The sequence below is a fragment of the Mobula birostris genome, chromosome 22 (assembly GCF_030028105.1).
Source record: "Mobula birostris isolate sMobBir1 chromosome 22, sMobBir1.hap1, whole genome shotgun sequence".
Lineage (NCBI taxonomy): Eukaryota > Metazoa > Chordata > Chondrichthyes > Myliobatiformes > Myliobatidae > Mobula > Mobula birostris.
In genome coordinates, this window is record NC_092391.1 from 22,917,788 (window position 1) to 22,935,685 (window position 17,898).

General features: G+C 38.6%; 1 protein-coding gene across 5 annotated transcripts in view; it reads left to right on the forward strand.

The window, feature by feature from the left end:
• col27a1b (collagen, type XXVII, alpha 1b) overlaps positions 1-17,898 on the forward strand; it is a 487,157-nt gene that overhangs the window by 191,228 nt on the left and 278,031 nt on the right. For all 5 annotated transcript variants that reach the window (XR_011882827.1, XM_072240297.1, XM_072240300.1 and 2 more), the window contains exons 12-13: positions 4,389-4,433; positions 17,565-17,618. Coding sequence is in view for 4 of the 5 variants with exons in the window: in XM_072240297.1 (XP_072096398.1) it covers positions 4,389-4,433; positions 17,565-17,618 (99 nt within the window). In the remaining variant the exon portion in view is untranslated. The remainder of the gene's footprint in view (positions 1-4,388; positions 4,434-17,564; positions 17,619-17,898) is intronic.

A 17,898-nucleotide genomic window follows, 5' to 3' on the forward strand; every position in this document is an offset into this window, starting at 1 on the left:
TCTCCCTCCCCCTCTCCCTCCCCCTCTCTCCCTCTCCCTCTCTCCCTCTCCCTCTCTCCCTCTCCCTCTCTCCCTCTCCCTCTCTCCCTCTCCCTCTCTCCCTCTCCCTCTCCCCCTCTCCCTCTCCCCCTCCCTCTCTCCCTCTCCCTCTCCCCCTCCATCTCTCCCTGTCTCTCCCTTCCCAGCGCTCTTTCTCTCTCCCTCCCCATTGCATTTATGTTAAGATTTATTTATCTTAGAACTTTGTGAAATTAATTCACCATCTGTTGCTGTTTTATTATTGTGATTACCTATGCACAGCACAACTGTCAAGCCTATTTTCTTCCTGTTTTGATTTTCACCGTGTTATATAACCTATATTTTGCTTCCCTATTACTTAGTGTAAGGTAAGTATTTTCACCAAGTTCAAAGTTCAACGTAAACTTCTTATCAGAGTGCGTATATGTCAACGTTCAAGGGCATTGATGTTACCATACCAGGCTTTGATGCTGCCAGTCAATATACACTCCATCACACATCTAAAGAAGTTTGTCTAAGTTTTAGATGTCATGCTGAATCATCACAAACTCCTAAGAAAGTGGAAGTGCTGCCGTGCTTTCTTTGTAATCGCACTTACATGCTGGGTCCAGAACAGGTCTGAAATGATAACACTGAGGAATTTAATGTTACTCACTCCACCTCTGATTGCCCGCTGATGACTGACTCATGGACCTCCAGTTTCCTCCTCCTGAACTCAATAAACAGCTCCTTGATCTTGCTGAGTGAGATGCAGCAGGATCAGGTAGTATATGAGGAGTTTAATTGAATGATTTATTTCTTTGAAAGACTACATTTAACTTCCATCATCACCTGTAGCTTTTGGCTCAATCGCAGAGGCTAGGATCATTTTACAAAAAAAATCCTCCAGTAGTAGTTGCCAGCTGTCTGTTTAAGGTCAAATCTAGAACTGGATGTTAGCTAAGTTTCTCTTGCTTTCCAGTTAATAGGGATATCTCTCTCCCTGTGCCACGGTGAGCCTGGCGATCTTCACTGTCATTTGCCAAATGATTCTGACAGTGGTGTTGCAATATCATTAACTCGTTTCTACGTAGCAAAGCATCGACTCTCAAGAGTGTAAAGTAACACAAACTGACACTGAGCTAGATAAGGAGATGCTAGGGTAGAAAATTAAAATCTTGATGGATGAGGAGATTTTAAACAGGTGCTGAAATGGTGGGGGGGGGGAGGGATTTTAAGCAGGTTAAACGAAGGCAGAGAGATGCAGAAGCAAAGATTCTTTGAATATCGAAAAGATTCCAGAGCTGAGATTCATGGCATTTGAACACATCTGGGCAGCAAAAGCAAAGCAATTAAATTTAGAGACAAGCAATATACCAGAATTGGAGCAGGACAAGTATCTCTGAAGACCATTGAGTTGGAGATTATTGAGAAAATCATGAACAATGCCATGCAGGCATTTGATGACTAGATTCATGGCTGTGAACTTTAATTCTGAATGTTAATTACTTACATTTTATCATTTGTGTGATTTACTCTTTGGCTCATTGGGTGTTTGATTATCTTCCTTCTTAATGATTTTTTTTGTGTGGCTGCCTATAAGGAGGTAAATCTCCAGATTGTACATAGTATACGTACTTTGATAATAAATGTATTTTAAACATTTTCCTTTGAACGCAGGGATATGTATTGAAAAGTTGAGGTATTGCTGAGTCCAAAGCCAGCGTCGTTGAGAAAGCACAAGGGTATTTGATAATTGGGGTGATGCAAGTTAGTGTGCAGATAATAAAGGCAAAACCCAGTGTAAGTGAAGATGGTGAAAAAGTGGATATGAAATACTTTTGTTAGTGTGTCCTTATAATTGATAAACCAACACTGTGTTAACCCTCCTATGTCCAAACAAAACTGTGGTATTATTAACAAGCAATTTATCTAATAATCCCCCGTGTAAAAGCTGCAAATGCTGGAAATCTGTAATAAAAGCAGAAATTGTCAGAAATACCAGTAAAACTTTTTGGCACAGGCAGGATTTTGGTGGTGTCGGACTGACAGGTTGATTCTACTATTGGATGTAGTTCAGAGTTTATACTTTGATAATAAATGTATTTTGAACTTTGAACTTTGAGTTCTAATTAATACTCCAATAGACTTTTAAATTGCTGTTTTTGGATGTTACACAGTTGTGTAATAAATGTTTCAATGAACCTAGTAAGTTTAAAAGAGAACGCAGATAAAGTGCTCCAGTGTGTTAAAGGGCATGTAGAAACTGGGGTTCCAATGCTTTAAAAGAAACATGAGAATCGGGGCCCCAGTGCTTTGAAGGGAAAGCAGGAAATGGAGCCCTACTCTAGTGGAGTGCAGCAACTGGGGTTCCAGTGCGTTCATGGGAGTGTGTATGAAGCGAGGCCCTAGTATGTTAAAGGAAGTGCAAGAACCAGGGCCTTGAAGTGTTAAAAAGAGTTAGTAATCAGCACACAGTGAACCTGATGCTGAACCACCTGCTTTTCAGAAAGCTCAGACAGCAGATTATTGGAATATTTCTGTACTGAGCTGATATCAACTAAGTAGTTAAATTATGTCTTCATCCAGAGGTGTTGCCTGGCCTTCTGAGTGTGTCCAGCATTTTCTATTTTGATCCCAAGCATTCCATGACTTCCTTTCTATCACTGAATATCCAACCAGAAGGTGCAAGAGCCTTTCTACTGACCTCACATTTAACCCCTTCCCATTTATCACTTTGGTTTCCTGTGTCTTGAATCTCTCTTCACCAGGTATCTGACCCCAATTTCTATCCTTAGAAATCCAGCAATCATTTTGCCTTTCCCTCTCGTTCCTGAGCATAGTTGTCGTCCCTTGATGGAACATTGTTATCATCCGCCTTCTTTGGTCTCCCAGGATATCGTCAATGTTGCAATGAAGCCCAATGAACATACAGTACAGTATGCAGAGGATCAAACTTCTGTGCCCTCATTTTATTTTAGCATGTATTTGGAGACCAGCTCTCCTGATAACTTTAATAATATTTACATTGTTGTTCAACATTTGGGAGAGCTGAGGCAGATTTCCTTGTGCCTGTAATCAGTCCCATTATTACTCACCAATCTTTGGAACACCCTTTGCTCCGTATCAAATAAAGTTTTATCCAGCAACTAAGTTGAGAATCGATCACACTTGCCACCTTAAGGAAGCAAATTCATGCACTTACAGGATAAAACTTGCAACCAACGCACAAAATGAAGCAAGGTTCTGAATTAGGTTGTTTCAAAAAGCTATAGTGTGTATGTGTACGTCTGTGAAATCATCTCATCGGAATTTTCAGATTAATATACTTGGGGCTTCAACTAGACTGACACACTCTGGGTTATTTCCAAGGTCGTTGTGTAAACATTGCAGTTAAACTATGATAAATTGATATCAGATTGGAAATTTCGATGGTTCAGCTTCTGGCTCACCAGGTGATGATTGTTGCATCGCTTCGGACGCACTGAGAAAATCTGCCAATCCAGCACCATCGGAGTCCTGAGTTTGCTACAGTCAGGGTATTGTGTTATATTTTATTGTTCTCATGGAGTTGAATGAGGCCATCTGGAGACTGTTATATTCGCATTGAGGGAGTTTAGTGAAAACTAAGGAAAACTAGGCGTTTGTCTCTATAGACAAGCATTATACAGCATTATATTTTTTTGGCATATGATTTAAATTGTTACTTCATCCATTACCATTGTCATGACACTTATTTATACTGTTAGTGTTGGAATGTTCTTTGAATGAGCAAGAAGTGTAAATCTTAATGCTAATCGGTTAAAATCTGGATCTAGGTGCTCCCTAAAGGTGTAATAGGGTAAACTTATGAGAAGAAAGATTCATTGAACTCTAAAACAAAAACAGAAAATGCAGGTCCGTAACTCTTTTGTCAGAACTGATCTGAAACATTGATTCTGTTTTGTGTTCTGATGTGTCCTGATTTGTTGAGTGTTTCCAACAATTTCTGCTTTGTTTTAGATTTCTAGTTTATTTAAATTTCACTCATGTATTACACTTCGTGTCACAGCTAATGCAGATAATGACTATTCCAATGTATTTGATTAAACATATTTTGCCAAATGCTTCAAGAAATGTTTTAAATGAGTTACAGATTTTCATTAAGATGTTGGTGATGAGAACTGAAATTGATGGTTTATGAAGAATCTGATATCAGTGTATATATAGCGCACTCTGCCTGTGATGCCATGCACAGGCAGTACATCTGCCCATGAGAAAACCTAACGTCTTGTCTGTTGATAACCATGTAGTAGCCAAGCCAAAGCAAACTTTTACATTTTTAAGTTTCAGCATTTAGATGGCTAAATCATACATTGTGAAGTCTGATTTTTTATTTCTTACTCTTGCAGGGCATACCCGGAGAAGCAGGGAAGAGGGGCAAGATGGGTAGGCCGGTAAAGATTTTCTCCATTTTTCTCAGCTGTTCAATCTGACGTTTAGAACATCCAAGATAACAATTAATATATAAACACATTTATGGAAGGAATTAAGGGATGAAAGAGGAAAGGAAAACTGCACTGAGAAATTACGCATTGTTATTTTATGTGGATGCTTCTTGACCTTTTTAATATTTAAATAACCAATAATTTCTTCCTCAAGTTACAAAATGTCAATTATTATGATTCAGTTAGTAATTCATAGGCAAGCTTCTGAGGTAAAATGAATGATGTAATCACAGTTCAAAGTTAATTACATTGACTATAGGCCGGAATGATTCAGTGTTTTAACATGTGCAAACTTTTGGCCCATATCCTTTATAAACGAAACTACAGGGGCTAGAGATAAGCTGATACAAAACATAAGTGAACAGCACCTTACAAAGCAGCTTTTGTAGGAATAAAATCCCAATAAGAAACCAAGACATTTTTATGAGTTCCAATATTAAATCTGTGCAAAGCCACAATTGCATTGCAACTATATTTTTCTTGGATAGGGATTATGTTAGAATGGGAATTCAACTTTTGGAATGCAATGAATGGATCATAGCTTTTGTATAATAGGAATGGATTATTATACATTTGTATGAGAAGGGAAAGTTATGTGAATTGAACATTGAAAGACTTCATACTTTGTTCAAATATTTATGTGTACAGATTTTAATTTAATGCAAAAAAAACTTCTTAATTCCTGATTATGAGAATTGGAGCCGAGCATTTTCAGTTTCTGAACTTCAGCATGTAGATTCTTTATTCATTTCATTCCCAGTGTCTTGAATCCAATATGAGCACTGACTAACTGATAAGTTAAATATTGATAATTGAAACATGCACAAAAATATTTTGTCAAGGTTAAAAGACAAGTTGGAATCCAACATTAAATGTGTAACAAACACAGTGGTGAAGATGTTTTGGGGCATAATGCAAGATGACAGTATTGAATTGGCAGTCATTTGCTTTGCAACAAAAGTTGGGTGCACTGCCAATTCTTGGGTGCTGAACAGCTTTTTAACTAATTGATGAATTCTGCAGCAGTACGATACATCCAAGGCTTGAACTAACTGCTGGCCACTGTTTTTCAATTAACAGTTTGATTAATTATGTAAGCAGCAAAGCAGGTCTGTTGTTTCAATTACCTACTTGTCATTGATTAATGTATTCAGTTGATGACCGGTGCCTGGGTATTTGAGAATTTGGACAAAGTGGAATTGAAACCTGCCAATTCCCAGCAGAATGAGCAAAAACAAACACTTCCAATTTAAGAAAATGGTCAGTTTTGTTGGCATGGACTTGATTTGGACAAAGCTTATTGACTTAACATTAAAGCTTCCAGATAGACTTGGTGTAGTGTGATTAATGCAATAAATATTTTGCAGCATATTGCTCTATTAGATTTCATTGCATCCAGAATGCTTTGTTGTATTAGGCAGACATCATGTGAAAATTCTAAGCTCTGTGAGCAATAGCAGTTTATAGTATTTGCAGCGTGAGGGTCTGGTGTTCTTTACTGTGCAGGTAAAAGCAGTCTATGCCAGCAAGCAACTGCTACATGAACTTAAAGAGAGGTCAGTAGTTTTACCTACAGTTGAAATATAAAGGAAAAAGTAATGGAAGAATATGACAAGGTGAGATGATCAGGTAGAATGAGTTTCATGTGGAACATTAAAAAAATCAAACAGTTGAGAATACTAGCCTGTTTTAGTGCTCTACCTGTTCGCAAACCCATAGTACACACATTGCTACAGATGAAGTGTTCATGTATAATAGATATGCAGTACAGGTTCCTGCTTAGTTTTGACACAATGCCTCCATGTTATAGATTTCTTCTGGTATTGTATGATGTATGGCTCCGGTCATGATCTACAGCTGCTGATAACTTTTCATAAAATACAATATTTACTGAGTATTGATCTTTTAAATGAAGATTCTGCTGCTAGATTGCTATAAAAGTTTAAAAATAGCAATATTCACTATTGCTGACGAAGGGTCTCAGCCCGAAACGTCGACTGTACCTCTTCCTAGAGATGCTGCCTGGCCTGCTGCGTTCACCCGCAACTTTGATGTGTGTTGCTTGAATATTCATTATCACTATTTTACCTACTGTCCATTACGCTGCTGGTGTTTCGGGCAGCAATGAAGGTCCTCCATCTCTTTTTGTCCATACCATCGCACAAAGATGTTTCCGTAACAGTCTTTTTTGACCAGTCAGGGTTGTTCGCCCTGAGCTGAACCCTCGAACCTGGAGGACCAGTGGACCACTCTTAGTCTGGCCTCTACTCTTTGACCTGTTTGGCATGGGTGACCCTGCCAAGAGCTAAAGCATAAAGCCCTGACTCCAGTCAACGTAGCTCTCTGGGTCACTGAGGCACACAAACCTCCAAACCCAACGACAAGGTGTGCTCCTCTTGGAGGCTCACTGTTTTGTTGTGTAGCAAATGTACTGTAGTTCTGTAAGCTAGTGTACCATGATTTTATAATTGCTAATGGTTTAAAGTAAAAGTTTTTTTTAACATAAAATAGGTTTGTAGGTAAAATAAGTAGATTGGGAGGCCATATGTTTCTTTTATATTTTATTTTATTGGGATACAGTGTGGAATAGCCCCTTCCAGCCACCCAGCAATCCCCCAATTTGACCCCAGTCTAATCGCGGGACAATTTACAATGACCAACTAACCCACCAACCGGTACATCTTTGGACTGTAGGAGGAAACCAGAGCACCCGGAGTGAAAACCCCCGCGGTCACGGGGCGAACGTACCAACTCCTTACAGGCTGCGGCAGCAGCTGAATCCGGGTCGCTGATCCCGTAAAGTGTTGTGTAAACCAGTCTGCTGCCGCAGCGCCCTTTCCTTGCCTGTATCGTATTAGTAGGTTAATTCGGAGAAGATGCCGTCAAATCTCTGTCCAGGTCAAGTACAATTAGTGCATGATAAGAGTTTGATATGCTGAAACATAATCAATGCTCATTATAGTTTCAGTTTTCACACAGATGCAGTGCATCAACTGTTTGAGTGTAACGATGATAATGATATGTGTAAGGTTGATGGAAATGAATATATCATTATGAGCACTTGGCAAGAAAAACATCTAAGTCCTTATCTTGATTCAGCGACAGAATCTCACACCTCGCATTGTTGGGTTTCATAACTCTTTTAGTCCCAATCTCACCCTTGGACTTCCTTTCTGGAGAGTTACTGCTGTTGTAGGAACAGCTCATTCTTCCATTTCCCTTCACCACTGGGCTTTTGTGTATTATCAGGCAAGGGTTGCGCTTCACCGTACAGGTGAAGGAAATGTGCTCTCTGCTCCATTCGCCAGGCTTTGGAGCCTTAAACTCTTGAAAGTTCTTAACACAATGTGTTAACCCTTGTATAGGTAAATAAACCAACATAATAGCCAGTAGAACTTTCTACTTTATAAATTTGTAGAATACAAAAGAGAAAAAATAACTATGGATTTATATTAAAGATAGGCCAGGCACTTCCTGTGCTGTGTAGTGTAATTAATTGCAATCATTCAGCACTTCTGTGCTGCTATATTTGTGTGCTTTGTGAACGTGGTGAATTGTCCAAATCACTCAGTTGCCAACGAAATGAAGCAGAGCTATGCATTAGTTCCAAGCCATTCCAGTATGTTATTCTCCGCAATGCTAACAAGATACCTTTCATGAACATGGTACATGGATTAATCTCAGATACCAGAGTAAAAGCAACTTTTCAATTTAAGACTACAGATGAAGTTGAAGTTATAGGAGGCTGCTGTTGATTAATGTATATTTACATTTTGACAACTTCGGTCTCCAAATAAACATAAAGAAGACAGAAGTGAAGCATTATTATGTATCGGCAAAGCATTAGGTTGTTGCTGTTGCTCCTTTTCGTGCCTTATGGCGCGTTGAGCAGCATTTTTGGCCATTTGTCTGTTTTTTACAAGGCTGAGTTGCTAGCTCGACGCTCAACCCAGCACGGATAGAAAGCGTGCCAGGGGCTGGCCGGATTTGAAGCCAGACTATTCACCTCGAAATGTAGTGCTGAAGCCACTACACCACCAGCTGGCAAAAGCATTAGGCAGAGCTTCATAAAGGGCCAAATCTTTCAAACATTGTACAAGATCACCTTTGCAGTCCACTGTCAAGTAAGGTTGAAATCAATAATAGAATTCTCAAAGCGATTTTGGTAGATCCAATGCAAATTGGACACAAACAAAGTCATCAAACAGGAATGAAGACATAAAACAATTGTTCAGTTTATCCTGTTGTATAAATGCAAAAACTCAAAAACTGTACAGAAGTAACTGCTTAAAGCTGTACACTTGCCACATGATTTTTTTTTGCAGTAACAGCTAAGGATAAGATGACAAGACAAAAAATTTGACCTGTGTGAGCATCCCAAGCACTTACACTATGCTAGTAAGATTGTAGATGTGCTGAGCAAGCCATATCCCCAGAATGTCACTTAAGCAACTACTGAGGAACTTTTATAAAGCGTCATTGGAGAGTAAGTGCACACAAGGAGGCTTGAAGAATCATTTCAAGGGCTCCCTCAAGTGATTCTTGAAGCCTTTCAGTGGTAAGTCAAAACCATGCAAAGATCTTGCTTATGAATACTCCATCCAGCATAATCTTGTCGATAGGTAGTAGAACTGTGGCCAGTGTAAATCCTGCAACAGAAGCTTGGATGTTGTTGTTAATCACGTAAACCAAAAGTGTGCTCATGTGCCACCAAAAGTTAAATGCCACTCATGTTTACTAATCATAAACACAAAATACCGTGCAGATGCTGGGGTCAAAGCAACACTCACAACACGCTGGAGGAACTCAGCAGATCGGGCAGCATCCGTGGAAATGATCAGTCAACGTTTTGGGCCGGAACCCTTCGTCAGGAACCCTGTGTCTTGACGAAGGGTTCAGCCTGAAACGTTTTCTGATTGTTTCCACGGATGCTGCCTGATCTGCTGAGTTCCTCCAGTGTGTTGTGAGTACTAATCAGTTATGTCCTTGGTCATCTTCCATCGTGCAAAGGAAGTACAGCACAATACAGACAACCTTGTTACCTTACTGTGTTATTGGACTGTTATTTCTTCAAATTGTCAAGAACAATGGGTGGCTTTAACAAACATGTCATCCTTTCTGACATTCCCTTTGAGCCTCCTAAATGCAACAATTGTTCCAGCAAGGCATCTGCTGATAGGTCAGGTATATCTGTCTACATAGTTGGCAGCAATTTTGTGAACTTCTGTCTCAATGGATACAAGTTCTTTTCTGTTAATACTCTCTCTGATACCTTATAATTAACAGGAATATTTATGGAACTTGCATTAGCTAAAGCAATACTATTTAGCAAGAAAATTGCTGAAATATTAGTTAGTATAAACTTACCTCACTGGAATTTTTAGGAAGGCTGTTACATATATCATTTTGATGATATTTACATTTGTAAGTGATATGCTTTATTACATGGATTTTACACTTATTCACTGAAGTTTTACAGTGTGTTACTTTAATTATAAAATATAAATTATACAGTACTACATTTACACTTAAATCTTATATGGAAGAAGGAAGATGAATTTAAACTTAATCCATAATTTCTATTAGCTGAACTTAATAGATATTGTGGAGTCTGGTGTAAGGGTGTACATCTGTGAGATTTGAAAATCAAATATGTTCCCAATAAACAGAAGTGGTAATTCACTAATTGAGATCTTGCTATCTGTTCAGGTGGGAAAAAAATAGGATAAAGTAATAAAGGGATGCCTATCAGGAAGAGCTGAATGAGGAACTAAGCATTGTGAAGAGCTCAAAACTCTTAAATGCAGGGTAAAATTAAGAAAGAACTGGGAAGATATGGAAGGTGCATGTGAAAATCTGGTGAATTTGAGAACAAAATATCATACATAAGGGAAAAGAGGATAACTAAAGGGTCTTTGGGAGACCAAAAGGATCATTTTAGATTAGATTATGAGAACACTCAGTCCTCTTTTATTGTCATTTAGAAATGCATACATGTATTAAGAAATAATACAATGTTTCTCCGGAGTGATATCACAGAAAACAGGACAAACCAAAGACTAACACTGACAGAACCACATAATTATAAGATATAGTTACAGCAGTGCAAAACAATACCATAATTTGATAAAGAACAGGCCATGGGCACGGTAAAAAAAAAAAGTCTCAAGTCCCGATCGACTCCCGAGTCCCCAATAGCAGGCAGCAAAAGGGAGAAACTCCCTGCCATAAACCTCCAAAGCACTGACAACTGCTGATACCTTGGAAGCAGCTGACCACAGCCGACACTGAGTCCATCCATCTGGAAACTTTGAACCTCTGGCCAGCCCCTTCGATACAGCCGCCCGAGCGCCATCCTCTGCCGAGCGCCATCGACCTAGCCCTGGCCGCCGAAACAAGCAAAGCCAAGGATTTCGGGGCCTTCTGCTCCGGAGATTCCGGTTACCACACAGTAGCAGCGGCAGCGAAGCGGGCATTTCAGAAGTTTCTCCAGATGTTCCTCCGTACTCTCACGTCTGTCTTGTGCACGGTCCCCTACTTGACAGATTACAGATATCATTCACCGGAGAGGCTGCGCGCGCTGCATCGCACCACCATCTTCTCCTCCTCCTCCTTCTAATTTGAATTTGGAGATTCAAAGATGTATTGGTTAGAGGGTTAAATGGTCACAGTAAGTTGTCCTGTGAATAGGCTAGGGTTAAATAGGTGGGTTGCTGGGCAGTACACTGGGCCGGAAGGGCCTGTTCTGTACTGTGTCACTAAATAAAAAAAAATAAAATAAAATGAGTAAATCAAATATGTGCCTTTAAATGAATGTATTGCATCAGTTTTCATGGATGACACAAATACTTAATTATTATGGGTCAGATCCAGCAGAACAATTTCATTGGCCCTATTCTTCCTTCTGATTTACCTGTACCTTTGCAACTCTATCTCATGCCCATCAACTTCCTTATGATTCTTTTACTCTCTACCTGTTAGGTGATCAATCTATTGACACATATCCTAGATTCAGGAGTAATCTAGAACTGTGGGCAGAAACTCCCACAAAATTCAAGTACAAACTTCGTACAGAGAGCACCTAAGGTCAGAATAAAGCCTAGATCCCTGAAGCTGTGTGGTGGCAAAAATAACCCTGTGCTGGCCCACAATATTTGTATTAAGCATGACAGTGTGAATCTTGGAGATCACTAACATAGAGAAAGGGTATCCTTAATAGTGGATAAATTGCTTCATGCTAGAAATCTATTATAGTTACTGTACAGTGAATATGTGCCTTAATGCTCTGCAGACATAGGGTTAAAATAATATAATTTACAACAGTCAATGTTAATCCATAGTTATTGAGTGTATCCACTTACTGTGCCAAAACCACCACATGCCTTTGCTCCCGACACTCTAGAAATAATCCATTAGTCACTAAGAGTGTTTCAAGTTAAATAAATTGGGATTTTTTAAATCATCTGCTTTCTTTAAAACACAATGCACTTTATTGCTCTTATTTTTGTGCAGAATAGTCATTCACTGTGCACGTAGTCATGAAAACTAAATATTTATTGTCTATCGCACCATATGGTGCATTAGAGTTGAGTTGAGTTCAATGAGTGCTTAACTAATATTTTATCATAGTGTGAATAAGATAGTTTTACTGTGCCTCTTCCTTTCTTCCTCTATACCAAGTCTTTTCATCCTGTGATCAGGGATCAGAACTGGTGTCCTAAATAAAGATGCAACAACATGCCACACAATTTTCCATCAGGTTACAATTTTAGGAAATAGTTTTTGACCAGGACAGATCCACAGAAACAGTACTTTCTGTTCAAACCTTTGACCTTCCTGTGAAATAGAAGATAAACCAGTATAAGTTTGGATGGAAGGTTTTCTTTTTTTCTGTTGTTTAAGAATAATAGAGAATCATAAATACAATACCTTCTTTCTCCTTCATATATCCCTACAGAAGGACATTATGCAGATATTTTCAGTTCAAGAATATATTGGCAAAAGTTCTTTTCTTTTATCTGCACAAAGAGCATTTTCAAACAGTCCTTGAAGTTGTTGTTAAATTTGGTCCTCACCCAGGGAGAATTCAATCCTATTTTTGGATGAAACTAACACTGGGGTGGAAGAATGCCAGGATTTCCTGGACTCTCTTCCTGGCAATAAAATATTACTCTTTCCTCTATTAGGCATGTGCCACAGGGAAATAAAGACCAAATGAGAAGAGGCAGAGAAGGAATAAAGAAAAGGTCTGAAATAGAGAATATCAACATTGAGTAAAGAATTAGAATTAAAGAAAGAATATCAAAGGCATTAAAATGCAAGTGACAAGAGAATATTTAACCTTGACATAAAATATATTAAATGTTGGGAACTAGGTTTAATGAATTGGAAATGAAATAAAAGCCTTTAAATATTTAGGAAAGAATTTCCTTTGAAACTGAGGAAGATTTAATTTAGATTAGAGTCTCACTGCAGTCCTTATTCAAGTTTGGCATACTAAATGGGAAAAGTGCTAAAATCGGAAATAAAAATAGAAGCCGAAAACAGCAAATGGTACAACGCCTGAAGTAAAGATAGGGCAATAGATGTCGTCTTGTGATTCCCCACACAAGCTGTAGTGCCACACCACAAGATGTGCAGATTGGAGAATTAATAATGATGACGAACTCATCCTTTGAATATTTTCCACTCATAACTTATGGTCAGAGAATTTCCCTAATAAGTTTTTTTTCTCTCGAAATAGACTTGCCAGTTGGCTGAGTCTAAAGAAAAACACGCATTAGGGTATTCCCAATTTTCCAATTTAGGCAAAAATGATCACTCTTCATCACCTACAGTGCACAATGAAAATAAACCAAGCATGCAGAGACTTAAAAACATATTTTGTTATACTCTATTAATAATTCCAAATAAATAAAATCATAGAAAATTGTTCCAATTTAACTACGGAAATTTTGTGTGCAAGATACTTGGATAAGGACTGCAGTAACTACTAGCTCTCATGTGTAAAATCATGGTATACCCAGCAATACATTTACCAAAAATAGAGGGAAACCAAAATAAAAACAGAAAATTCTGAAAATAGAATATTGATGTTATCTATGGAGAGAGAATTAACATTTCAGATTGTTACATTTTAATTACAATTGGATTTTAGATGCAACTCTCTTGCGATTGGGAAGAGTTGGTGGTCAGATGAACATTTAAAGTTTATAGGTTGGAGGAGAACTTAGGTTGGTGGATGGGCTGTGACCGCTGAAAAATTCAATCCATTTTCATTTGGTAGTCAAAGTGGTATGTGAGTGAGGACAAAGATAGGGAGCACTGCAGCAGGGTAATAGTTGGATTGAGGGTAAGCCTAGATGTCAATGAGGGAGTTGCTTGAAAATCATGTGGATATACAGTATTTATCATACTGGGCACAGGTTAGGACAGAGGTCATTGGGAAAGAAATGGATTGAGCTGAAGAATGGTTCAGCTGTTCAGCTGAACATCAGCTTTGAGGTATTCTGGCTGTGATCACTTTGGGGTGGTAACATTGAAGACCGTTGTTGGGTGGCCTGGCTGAAGATTGATTGTAAAATAATAAAGGTAAGAGTTATTAGTGAGACTAAATATTGGATTGGGGCTTAGAACATTGGAGATGAGGGTTTTTTTTTTCAGAATAGCAGACAGTATATTAGCAAGAAACTGCACAAATCAGTTTTTGGGCCTCACCTAATCAGAATGGATCCAATTACTCGGATGCAACATTTTGAAGTTCCCTAGGATGCTATACTGCGTGGGATTAGGAGTTGTGAGGAGGATGCAAAGAGGCTTTCAGATAATTTAGATTGAGTGAACGGCAAAAAAAAACTTGGCAGTATAATCTAGATATATCTGGTTACCTACTTTGGCCAGAAAAAAAATCAAAGCATTATTAAAGTGGACTGATGTAAAAACAAAAGAATTTGGTGTCTCTTTACTGAAAACAAAAAATGAGGTGAAATAAACAGTTATGAAGACAACAGGAAATTCGACCATTGTAAGAGAAAATTCAAACTCAGACATCAAGGTATTAATCTACAATGATGTAGCATCTTGGTGAGATCACATCTGGAGCATTATGAGCAGTTTTGATCTCCTCACCTTAGAAAGAATACCCTTGCTATAGAGGGAGCGCTGTGAAGAAACAACAGATTGATGCCTGGAATTGGGGGAACTGCATATGAAGACAAGTCAATTAGGTTTGTATTCAGTCAAGCTTAGAAGAATGAAAAGGATCAAATTAAAACATACAGAATTTTGACTGGGATGGGTAGCATTGGTTTTTAGGGTTGACATGAGGAGAATTGTCTTCATTTAGTTGGTGGTAAATCTGTGGAGTTTGATCCCACAGAGAGCTATAGAAACTAATTCATTGAATATATTTCTGAAGAAGACAGATAGGTTTCCAGATGAATAAGTGCTGAAGACAAAGGAAGAGACCTACAATGCAATATTGGGAAACGACCACCCTGGATGTATTGAATGGCAGAGTTGGTTTGAAGGCTAAATAAATGGTGTACTGCTGGTCCTGTTTTCATAACAGAGAGTAGTTTTCCACCACCAGCCTCGCTGGTCAGGTATTTGTGCAGGTAGTTCTCTCAACAAATGATGCTTCACAAATGTTGTGAAAACCAATTCCTGCTTGAGTAGTCCATACTGCCTGTGGGCCATGCAAGTATTAAACAAAATGAGGGAATGTTAGATGCCACGACGTACTATATGTGTTGAAACATAGGATCTGGAGTGAACTGGAAGAAAAGTCAAGAATTCATGGTCAATCCATGATTTTTCCTTATAGTTGATGTTTTAATATCAAAACTATATCCATGCCAAATGTGCCGCATGACTTAGTTGATAGATAATTAGCCTTTAATATGATGCATGTATTTGTCTTTAGTTTTTAAAAATAAATACATACCGCTTCTTGGTATTGTGACTATGACCTTAGTCACCAGAGAGACACTAAATCTGGTGATATAAAGATTGTATCACAAAAAGCAGGCAATCTTCTGGAGACCCTCTGGGTACAGTCGCACAAACTCAAAAGTACAACACATTGTTGTTGTCTTAATCTAAAATAATAGTAGGTAATTGAAAAAAATTTCAATAGTTACAATGACCATTGTTTAATATTTTGAGTTTGACAATGCTTCCTTTGAATTGTATGGGAGACACTTTTGAATGGGCAAATATCTTTGCTGGGACAAAGTAATTCACACAGATGGTCAAAAAGGAGGGAGGAGAAGATGGCGGTGCTACACAGGGCGCACAGCCTCTCCGGTGAAATGATATCGTATCTGTTAAATAGGGGCCGTGCACAATCCTGATTTGATGGAGACGGATGTGAGAAGCACAGAGGAACATCTAGAGAAACTTCTGAAATGCCCGGTTTGCTGCCGCTGCTACTGTGCGATCAAGAATCTCTGAAGGGGAAGGCCCCAAATCCTCGGCTTTGCCTGTTGCTGGCATCCGGAGCTGGGGTCGAAGCGCTCGGCAGAGATGGTGCTCGGTGCTCGGTGTCAGAAGGCTGGTCGGAGGCTCGAAGTTTTCAGATGGACTGAGAGTCGGACTGTGGTCGGGTGCTTCCAGGATGCTGCATCGGCAAGTTTGCGGCGCTGGAAGCTCATGGCAGGGAGAGTTTTCTTCCTTCTACTGTCTGCGTGAGATGTCGGGACTTTCGAGAGACTTTGAGACATTTTTTACCGTGCCCATGGTCTGTTCTTCTATCAAATTACGGCATTGCTTGCACTGTTGTAACTATATGTCATAATTATGTGGTTTTTGTCGGTTTTTCAGTCTTGGTCTGTCTTGTCTTTCTGTGATATCACACTGGAGGAACATTGTATCATTTCTTAATGCATGTATTACTAAATGACAATAAACGAGGACTGAGTGTCCTCATAATCTAAAATCTAAAAATAGCTTCTTGGGACAGAAATCACAAACACCTAAAATTAACACTGTGAGGGCTAACTCTAGGTAGACAAATATCCCAACTAATGTTTGATCAAATATACCTGTAAACATGTTTGATGTGTTAGGCTTCTTTCAACTCAGTTATAGTGATACAGATAACATAGCCCATGGCTGCATGGTTTGATGTAGGCCCGTTAACTTAACCCCATTGTCTTACATTTGGCTGATGCATATCAGAATGGTTCATGCACTTCATTTTGCAAACCATATTTCTCAGCATTCAGCCCCCTGCTGTAGGCCAGTGTTCCATAAACAGAACTGTTTGTTTGCCCAGCTGTTCATTAAACTTTGAACTGATTAATGCTTGCAACTTACATCAAGAACTGAAGTCTGGCTCTCGCTTGATTTACTATCTGCTATATTCACACAAATGCCTAATTCTAGAATAATCGCTAACAATGACACATTAAAATCAGTGCAGTTTTCCAAAATAAGCTTTCAGCTCCCTGACAAGACTTCATAATTATATCATCTGGTTTTGAAAGGATAACGTTGCCTTTGATTGTATATACTTGTAGCTGTAGTTTTTATAGGGTGACTGGCAGCGAGAGCTTTTAGTGTTTGTTTTACAGCTACTAATGTGCCATAGGTTATATTTAATAGACCATACACTGGAAAGCAAATCCCTGGCAATTCCTAAACTAACTTGCTTTCTGGTTATTAGAGTTTAAGAATAAAATGTTTGAAAATGTGTTTTTTTCCTTTGAGAAAGGAGACAGCACTGCAACTTAATTTATGGTTATAAGAAGTACAAGGAAAGTTACCAGAATTGTTTGATGTTAAATATGTCCTGACCTTACACTAATTTATGTGGGAGGTACTTTATATACGACTTTTGTAAAATGTAGCTGGGTGAATAGAACTTCAGCATGAGCCTGATAAAAAGAATGCCACTTATTACCACAAGGCTGATGAATTTACTCTTAAAGCAACAATTTTAATGTAATATAATTATGTGTACGTATTCCTCATACAGCTGAACTACAAAGTTTAGCAAATTTTGTATTTCAAGATTACATTATCCAAGAGTTTTCTTGTTTTTTTTTTGTACTGATAAAATGTTTCTCCTATCTTCAGGGTTTTCCAGGAAATTTTGGAGAGAGAGGAACGCCAGGTGCCGATGGAAGTCCAGTAAGTTCACATGAGATATTGGTAGAACAGTTTCTTGACCCAATTTCAACCACGTAGTTTCTTCTTATAAATGCTGATTGGTTGGGCCACATCTTGTGTCAGAACTTCTCTTGTTTCAAGATCACTTTTTACGTAATATTTTCTGTCTAAGCAATTGCTAACTGATTGGATTTCAACTAATGCAGAAGAAATCTGAAGCTCTGGTGGAAAGCCATATAACCAGAGAGCACGCAACCTCCACACACAAAGCACTTGAAAACATCCAAACTCCACATAGACA